Genomic DNA, 9,890 nt, shown 5'->3' with positions numbered 1-9,890 from the left:
GGCGTGCCGCCCGGCTCCGGCGGGCCTCGTTGTACGACAGCCGTAAAGCACGGGGCGAGCACCTAACTGCGCCGTAGGGAGGAGTCGCATCGCGTGTGACGGCGGTAGGCGGGGGCGGGCTCCCCGGGCGGACCCCCGACCCTTGCTGCAGCGCCCCGCCCGAGCCTGGGGTGAGGCTCCCCGCTCAGCTCTGCCCCTGGGCCGCCGGTTCCCCAGCGGGGGGCTCAGGCGCTGGGCGGGGACGGGCCCACGGGCCGTAGGTCTGTGTCCGCTGCTCAGTGCCTCGTGCAAAGGGGCCCGGAGTCCCGATCCCTCTAGCTCCGCGGCTCTCAACCCCAGGGCCGCGTGTGGCCCGGTCAGCGCACAGCTGTGACCCGTGTGGCAGCCTCCGGGCCCTGCAGGTAGTATAGCCAGCGTGTGGCTGCGGGTGCTGCGCACGCTGGTCAGCAGGCTTGGTACCTCTGCTCTGGCTCTTGTCACCGCGGGCTGTCATACGCATCCGTGCTTGGGGAGCGGACTGAAGGCGAAAAACAGGGCACAGAGTTTGGCCCACGGAGCACCAACCTCGGTATGGTGGAGTCCCTGGGTGCGTGTGATGTAGACCTGCGCGAGATGTAATGGTTCTGCAGACTTTTAACTGATTTAATGCTAATGATCAGACACAACACGAGGTAGGAGTCACCTTGGTCCTGCGTTGCAGCACAGCAGTGACGAGGCGGGGAACGCCGGGAATCCTGTTCGCCCCGCTGAGAGGCTGCTGAAGGTTTGGGAGACGGAGGGGGGTGTTAGGACCTCATCCCTGGAAGAATATGCATAAAACTAATACTGCACATGGGGAAACAAAAAATACAGTAGCACAAAAAAGAATGAGTATAATGTCCAAAAGGAAGCAGCCACTTTAACCTAGAGCTTTGTGAATGGAAGTGAAAGGCTTTCTGTTAAATTTAAATCAGAAGAATGGACTGTAAGGTGTGTTAATAGCAATAACTTATTTCTGCTCACAAAGTGGAGTACAGCCATTTTTTCTTATCAACGGCAGGAAAAAATTAGTGGCGAAATTAAAACTATCGTGCTTCTTCACGGTAATGTTCATCCTTTAAAGTAGGCATAGAAATAGAGATAGGAGGAGCTTTGCAGAGATTTTCACCATTGACTCCCAAAAGATTTTGGGCAACGAACTGCCCTTTGTGTCATTGAAAATCTCCCTGACAGTGTCTGCTTGTATGACACCCATACATGTGCTCATAATGTCAGTAGTGCCCATCTGCTATTGAAAGTGCATTGTAAAGGAAAAATATGATTGTGGACTTTATTTCTTTATGAAGTGTGTATGAAAATGGATGTAATGTTATCTTTCTATTTTTGTTTGTTTACAATAGAAATACCAGATCTGACTTTTTTCCTGGATGACTGGAGAACTGGAGCAGGATAGGAGCATCGCACTACGCTGAAATCGCAGGTGACACTCAGCATTCTTCCCATGGAGAAGACACCTGGGAATGGGAAAGCTGCAACTCAGCATTCCCACTAATGTGGGAAGTGTGTAGTCTTCCAAAGAGTCCTCCAGAAGACCAAGGCAAGTTGGGACCTGATCTTTGTCATGTAATAAAAAAGCCTATTAATCTGTACAGTATTTATCAGCCTAAAGCATCAATAAACCACGTGGATACAACTTCTGTATTAGTTTGTTTTGCAGTTTGCCTATAATATGATCCTGTACAAAAAGGGAGATGCTACTTAAAGCAGTAAAGATGTAAATATATTTCCTTGCAAGCTGGATAGAACGAGGGGAGAGTAGAAGGATGAAATATCAGCTGTCTTTTCTTGCATTTTCAAAAACACAGGCCTCTACTTTGTGAGCTAAAGCTCAAATAGAGGGAAATTTGTGTGTGTGTGTGTGTGTGTGTATATATATATATATATATATATATATGTAAATAAAATGAACTGGTCTCATGGTCTATCCAGCAGGGGTCCGTGGTACACAGATATAGGAATATACTTGTGCATCTTGTTACTTTGCTATTTTAATAGTACTGGACCTCAACATCTCTCTCAGGTAGTAGAAATATCTATAATTTTTTTGGATTCTTTGTATATATTCCTGGTCTATTCATGAAATATTTAATTATACCAAAGCATTGCTGCCAGTACATCATCACAGCTTTGTGAAGCTTTTTTTCCCCCCATGTTTCATCCATAAAGAGCAATTCACATTAACACAGGTATGTTGCCTCTTTTTAGGTTCTCTTTGAAACTACATCTTATACAGTCACAGGAAAGACGGGAGTGGTGAATGCAAACTAGATAATGCCCCTCTCCACTCAACCTGAAACTGGTGATGATCAGTATGTTTTAGTCGCCAGTCTCGACAATGTCAGAAACCTCTCAAATATCCTAAAAGCCATTCATTTTAAAGACCATGCAACATGTTTTGCAACTACAAATGGAATCAAGGTTACAGTGGAAAATGCAAAGTGTCTGCAGGCAAATGCCTTTATTCAGGTAAGGAGCCTAGCACATCATCAGACCATCAGTACATCTGTGATCAGTCTTTCACATGTTTAAAATAGCAGTTTTTCCCTTTCTCTTGCATTTGTCAATGGCTTTCCCAGTGGACATTATCCAGTCAAATAAAAAAACAAGATGAGACCAGTGGGTCCAAGGTGTTAGATATTTCAGTTCTAGGCTTTCAAAAGTGCAGATGTTGACAATATTTAGAAATGCTGGAGTTAAGTTCTTGATGTAGCAGAGAGGGAATTGTTTTCCTGTTTTATTGGTACTATAGCATGTGAGAGGATCACCATTATTTTCACACTGAGTCTTGTATAAGCACATAGTATGAAGTCACTGTGAGATATGAGAGCATTAAATGAGCCAGGGAAGTATTAGAGAGACTAGAAGTACCTAAGAATGAAACCAAGTATGCGATGGAAGGACTGTTGGAGAGAGTAAGGAAGTGCATGCAGTTTATCTTAGTGGATGGAGCGGAATTGTCAAAATCATAGGCATAAGGTGGAGAATCTGACCCAGTGAGTGCCCTGCAATACTACTGGATATTAAAGTTAGAGATAGGGAAAGACCTTGTAGGTCATTCAGCGCATCCTCTGAGGCCAGTGTAGGATTGTTCACTATGGGTATATTCTCCACTGCTTTGTCTGATGTATTTATAGATGACTCATGATAAAGATCCCACCACTTCCCTAATGGAAGACAGTTCTACAGTTGAACAGAGCTCACTCTTGAGAAGCTTTTTACTAGTATTCAGCCTTATTTCCCTTTCCCTAATTCCATCCCATTACTTCCAGTTATACCCTCTTGCTTGACAGTAAACATTTCCTCTCCATTGTCAGTGAGAGAGTTCATTATTTTTCCTTTTGAAATATCTTGTTGATCATCTCTCAAAATAATAGTAGTAATAATTTGTTTTATACATCATCTTCCATTTCATGATCTCAAAGTGTTCTGCATTCAGATTCTATCCACTTTTTAGGGAGTTCAGGTTTGTGTCTTAGGTCATCAAGCAATTACTGTGGTGAGCCCTACAGGACTGAGTTCACTCCCCTTAACATCCACCTCATTGCATCTCTCCTCACCTCTGAATGTCACTGTAAATCATTTTTTTTTCCAACGTGTATTTAGTATGATTACCGTTGACCCTATGTTACCCTTTTCTGCTATCTCTAGTAATTTTTCATTTCATTGATTTCTCCCCCCCCCCCTAAAATAAAGTGGAGGGAGAATAAAAAACAAAATAAGAAAGGGAAAGAAGGGGGCAGAGAGAGAAAATTAGCCCCTTTCTCTAGTCTTATATTTTGACGTCCTTGTTTAGTTTTATTTCTTTAAACAAAACATGGTTTCTTAAAATTCAATGTGTTCCCTTCCACCTGCTGCTGTTTGCTTACTTGACTATCTTTAGATTGTGAGCTCCTCAGGGCAGAAATTGTGCTGCCTTCTGTTTTTGGAAGCACTGATCACACTGGGTGTACTGGAAATAAATGACAAGTCTTGGTTTTATTGAAGTTGCACAGCACACTAAACATTTGCTGATTGGTGGGGAGATCTTTATACTTTAACATTTATAGCTTCTTATTAAACCGTAAAAGGCCACTGCTCAAATGTCATACTTATGTGGTTTTCTTTTGTCTAAATTATGTGTTAATTTTTAAAGGATCCTGACTATATGCTTTCATGTGCTACTTATTTGGCTCTTATTTTGTATCATGTTGCGCTCTGAAGGTGAAAATTATGGATTTATAGAGATGATTGTTAAATCACTGCTACTGCAGAAAGGAAAACAAATGTATTTCTTCCATACACACTTTTTATCTTTTTTTGTTTGTTTTTACAGGCAGGGATATTTCAAGAATTTATTATACAGGAAGAGTCGGTGATGTTTCGAATCAATTTGGCTGTTCTTTTAGACTGCTTGACCATTTTTGGCACAAATTCTTTGGCAGGTATTGTGTGTGCATGTCCTGATCTGATGCCCTCAGTAATCATAAGCATGAAACTTGTGCTTCTAGCCACTTCTCAAAGTGGCTTCATGAAAGTGATCTTTCCCATACTAAGACACCCCCCGTGAAGAGCAGCTACCGTTGATTGATTAGGCCACATGCTAGCTTCTTAAGTTGCTGCAACTGTATGCTATGATAATTGCTTGAGTGACTGGGGGGTAGGTACTTAACTGAATGCAGACACTGTGACAGAAGAGGTGGCAGTGGACACAGTTATAAGTAAAGGAGCAGTGAAAGGTACCCAATGAGAAGTTTCGAGTTTGGAAGACAAAATGTGTTCATAAATATAAGATTTGTAAGAGAAGTGGTAGAGGAATCTTGTGATTATACACAGATCTACGAAATGTTAGGGCCTAGTCCTTGTCTATAACTACTGTAATAAGTCAACTCAAGATACGCTACTCAGAGTCGACGTAGCTTAGGTCGACTTGCCACGGTGTCTACAGCATGCTTTGTCGAGGGGAAACTGTCAACTTCCCTTACTCTTCTCGGAGAGGTGAAATACTAGAGTTGACTGGAGAGCGCTCTGCCATTGATTAAGCAGGTCTTCACTAGTCCCACTAAATCGACACTGCTGCATTGATCTCAGCAGTGCTGATCTAGCTGTAAGTATAGACAACCCCATAGAGGGGCCAGTTGTTGCAAGTAGAAGGAAATCCATTAGTGGTGCAAGTTGGCTTTTATTTATCGAACCAACCACATACTTGGTGCTTATGGTCCTTTCTCTCTGTAGCTTTCAAACAGCTATTATAAAGATAGGTAAGCAGACAGGTTAAGTGACCCATTTTAAGCTCACCCTGTGAGTCAGTGACAGACTTTAGACAGGAACTCTGAAGCCCAGTCTTGTGATTAATCCATTAGACTTCAGCTATCCTAAACTGTTATAAAACATTCATATAAGTCGGTAATGGCTGTACACTCTTTCTAGGTACGGTAGAACCTCATAGTTACAAACTGATCAGTCAACCACACACACCTTATTTGGAACCGCAAGTATGCAATCAGGCAGCAGCAGCAGAGATGGAAAAAAAAGCAGCAAATACAGTACAGTAGTGTGTTAAATGTAAATTACTAAAATAATAAAGGGAACGCAGCATTTGTCTTCTGTATAGTAAAGGTTCAATGCTGTATCGAATCAGTGTTCAGTTATAAACTTTTGAAAGAACCATAACGTTTTGTTCATTGTTATAAACCGAGGTGTTCATAACTGAGGTTCTACTGTACTACTTTGGCCTGCATTACATTATAGCATCTGATCACCTCAAAAACTATTAATTGATCTTCACAGCATTTCTAAGTATTATCCCCATTTTACAGATGGGGAACTGAAAGAGAGAGACTGTTACTTGTCCAAGTTTGCACAGGATGGCTGTGGGAGCTGGGAACTAAACCAAGATATCCTGAGTAGAATTCCAGTGCCTTAAGGACATGATTGTCCTTTCTCTAATCACATTCCTCAGTTAGTAAAAAGCCCCTTGCTTTTCGCCTTATGTCTTGGCGCCCATAAGGTATTTGTATAGCCTCACATCTTGTTGTGTTGTTTGTATAATTCAGGATGCTCTGTATTATTTCATATGCAGTTAGTTTTCCAGTGGATCACTTAAAAAAATGCCTTTTTTTCCTCAACTGCTATTTCAAATTTAAATATTGCACTATTTACATGAACTGTGAATTATTAATATTCCTTTGTCAAACATCCCATTCTTATCTTTGATTTTACATATTAGAAGTTGAACTATCTTCCTGCTTGAAAATAGTTTTTCCAGATATGTTTTCTTTGGTGTTACTTATGAATTAGAATAGACTAGTCACACCTTTCTCAGACAATTCTGCCATTGCACATTTGTATGAACTCTAATATCCTGGCTATTCCTATCCTGGGCCTTTTTGAAAAGAGACTGTCCTAAATTATGTGACGATTTTGTGATTGAGACAGAATTCAGTAAAGGTCTGAGACTAGCCTGAGCATCATAAACTAATTTAATCTGTGATCTAAGCATGGCTAAAATCCAGGTCTCCAAAGGTTACACCATCTAGCTCTTAGAGGTGCTAATTTTTTCATCATTTCAGGTACTTCAACAGCGCTTCGAATGTGTTACCATGGTTATGGCTACCCCTTGACCCTATTTCTAGAAGAAGGAGGTGTGGTAACTGTATGTAAAATTAACACTGAAGAACCTGAAGAGACACTAGATTTTGATTTCTGCAGTACAAATGTGGTTAACAAAATTATCCTGCAGTCAGAAGGGTTACGAGAAGCATTTGCTGAATTAGATATGACCAGTGAGGTCCTGCAGATCACTATGTCTCCAGACAAGCCTTATTTCAGGTATCAGAAACTACATGTCCATTTCAAAGGTTCATGTTTAGCAACTTAGTTGTTCTCCGATGTTTGAAATTATTGTTGCTGCTTATTCAACATTGTGCAGATCTGCACCATATTTGTTTAAATGTGCCTTCTGTTATAATGGTTGCTGCATCACATATGAAGACTTTAATTATTCAGACACGATACCAGGCAACCGTTCATTCCTTATTTCGCAACATTCCAAAATTTTCAACCTGAGGCTTTTGGCAATAGAATACATCATCATTTTAAGGTTATGGGCCAGCCTTGGGGCCAGCTTCAGCCTTAGCATAAGCAGATACAACTCCTTTTATCTTGTATTTTGTAAACAAATTCCAGGATGTGTTTTGAATGCATTCATTTAGTATTTTTGGTTATGAAGAATTAAGTTCCAAGGTCTGCATGGCCTGGGTTGGGATGAAAAATCAGGAATTGTATGCTGTAGCTAGCACATAGGGGAACTCATGAGCTTTCCACATTCATGGCAGCTCCACAACTAGGTGCTGCAGAGCAGGTTTCTTTCAGTTTCTGGTGTGGCAGCAGATTGATTATTGTATGCCATTAGCACCTAGGGATCACAGTCTTTCATTAGCGTAAGTCAGCTTTCTTTGAAACCACAATCAGGTGCTATTAGGGGAACTCTGAGTTTGGAGTGCCACAAGATCTTACACTTGTGATTCATTCATTAAATTAAATGCTGGCTGTGCTACCTCGTGTCTCATGAAGAGTCGGAAGTGTGTTGAAATCTTCTGCTTTGAGAATTGTCTTGATGTATAACATTACTTTGTTGTTTCCACTTTTCAAATTTGATAGTGCTAATATCAAATGCTTTGAGTTGGTGCATGATGTCTTTTAGATTATCCACCTTTGGCAATGCAGGAAGTGCTCATCTTGACTATCCCAAAGACTCTGATTTGATGGAAGCATTTCATTGCAACCAGACCCAGACAAACAGGTCAGTGATCAGGACAGTGACCGTAGTAGTCTGATGACACATTCTGACCAAGAAGCTGAAAAAGTGGTTTCGTCAGCTACTGAAATGCCTGACTTTCCCTAGAACAGAGTAGTATTTAAAAATTTCCCTTTGACAGAAGTTGTTCCTCTGGTTAAAAGTTCAGTAATAAGAATTAGAGTATAAAGTGCACACTGTTGATGCAGTAACAGGGAAAAGTACTGTAAAAGCACTACTGTGGTTGGCTATGTTGCTAATTGGTTTTGTCAGTTTTGGTCCATTACTTGAGAAGAAGGTTTCAGTCACTGTTACATTTTATATACTTTAAAATGGCTTTTCTTTACCTGCAGGTACAAGATCTCTTTGCTGAAACCATCTACGAAGGCACTAGCTTTATCTTGTAAAGTATCTATTCGGACAGATAATCGGGGGTTCCTTTCACTGCAGTATATGATTAGGAATGAAGATGGACAAATCTGTTTTGTGGAGTACTACTGTTGCCCTGATGAGGACATTACTGAATCAGAACTATAGCTGTATGATATGGACTGTGCATTTCATTTATGGACATTCAGAATGATAAAATATTTCATTAAAAAACGTGAAAGTTACCAGATTGATAGCCCAGAAAATGGACACCCTGTTTATCCACAGAAAGGAGCAGAATAAGCAGCTACAATGAAGCTCCCCCCATATTACTTTGCAGATGTTTCTCACTCTTGACCTGGATGGACCATCTGTAAAAGTGAAAAGGTAGCTTAATCTTTGGCCTCGGTGCTGAGGCTGAGAAGGGTGCTGTGATGTTGGTGGTTTTGTGATGTGCACACTTGTCCACTGCAAACTTGGAATGCTCACCAAACAGCCCCTTGAGTATTCTGTCACTATTGTCAGAATAATTGCAAACACAAGCAGTGCGGGAAATCTGAGACAGTAGCAGTATGTTAATCCACCAGTTTTTGGCCATGGTTTGCTCTGAGCATGGATGAAGCAATTACAGGTGGTGAATGTCTGAATGCTGGCTTGTGTTAGACAGTGGTTTGTTCAAATGATTTTAAAAAATAAAACTTTTTGTGAGACTACAAGTGGAGAGTGAAAATTGAAACTGACTTCTCAATAGCAGTAAATTGTGAAATTGCTCATCCTCAACTAGATTGAAGCCTGCTGTAACTTGAATTCCCTGGAATTTCATCAGGGATGATCTTGGCGCATTTTCCATAGCCGTGTGCTTGTGTTGTACTGGTAAATTAGCATAGAACCCAACATAAATCACTTCAGTACTTGGGCAGTGTCATTTTGATTTTAACTTCTTTTGAATTTTTTTAAAAAATTGACTAATACAAGCCTTGCTATTGAAATTTGTTCTTTTATGTGTTCTCCCCAAACCCATCCATTCACCACTGCCTTCCAGATCAAAAGCACTTATTTATTTCATTTTTAAGGAAAAAGAGCATTGGAGTATTTGTTTTGGAGAAGAAAAAATTCCAAAGAATTTTATTGATTTTTTTTAATAAAATGAAACATTATAGCTTGTCACAATTGGGAAGCTAGTTGCCTTTAATGATAACAAACCTATACATATGTACCACATTAATATTTTGCTGCATTTAGAAATGCTTCTGTATTTTTTTAATAAAATAAAAGCAAAGTGAATGACTTGGTTCCTGGAAATAAAATGCTGTGATATAAAATTGACAGATTTTGCTAATTCCTAATCGCTATTTCAATGTCACACTGAATCAGGAAGAATGCTAGATAGTGGTTCAAGATATGGTGGATTCATATAATATTGATAAGTAGACAGACTTTCAATAACTTGCATCCTGTGCACACTTACTGAAATTACTTCTCCATCTTTTCAACCTTTTTCAAAAAGGGAGGATCAGAGCCAGGGCACAAATTGGTAAGATCACCAGTGCAAGAGATGGTTTCTTGCACAAAGGCTTAACAGCCACTCATTTGAGGAAAGCTGATACTTGCCTTCTGAAGGAATGAGTTAATATTGACAAGTGAACCCCCAGTAGTTCCCTGTTCAGTTTTACAAGCCATGAATCCCAAGTTTCAGGATTAAAATACA

General features: G+C 40.4%; 1 protein-coding gene across 6 annotated transcripts; it reads left to right on the top strand.

The window, feature by feature from the left end:
* The first annotated feature begins 24 nt into the window (after nt 1-24).
* Nucleotides 25-9,508, top strand: RAD1 (RAD1 checkpoint DNA exonuclease). 6 transcript variants are annotated; one of them, XM_077816740.1, is made up of 7 exons: nt 25-104; nt 1,380-1,576; nt 2,245-2,505; nt 4,352-4,460; nt 6,588-6,846; nt 7,721-7,819; nt 8,167-9,508. In XM_077816740.1, exons 3-7 carry the CDS (start codon nt 2,311-2,313, stop codon nt 8,348-8,350), a joined length of 846 nt encoding a protein of 281 aa, XP_077672866.1. In that variant the 5' UTR covers nt 25-104; nt 1,380-1,576; nt 2,245-2,310; the 3' UTR covers nt 8,351-9,508. The 6 variants fall into 6 exon arrangements, with proteins under 6 accessions (XP_077672866.1, XP_077672867.1, XP_077672865.1 ...); XM_077816741.1 differs by having other exon boundaries at nt 42-170; XM_077816739.1 differs by having other exon boundaries at nt 66-401.
* Nucleotides 9,509-9,890: the final 382 nt, after the last annotated feature.

The sequence above is a fragment of the Eretmochelys imbricata genome, chromosome 5 (genome assembly GCF_965152235.1).
Source record: "Eretmochelys imbricata isolate rEreImb1 chromosome 5, rEreImb1.hap1, whole genome shotgun sequence".
Taxonomy (NCBI): domain Eukaryota; kingdom Metazoa; phylum Chordata; order Testudines; family Cheloniidae; genus Eretmochelys; species Eretmochelys imbricata.
This window is presented reverse-complemented; position numbering and strand designations above follow the sequence as displayed.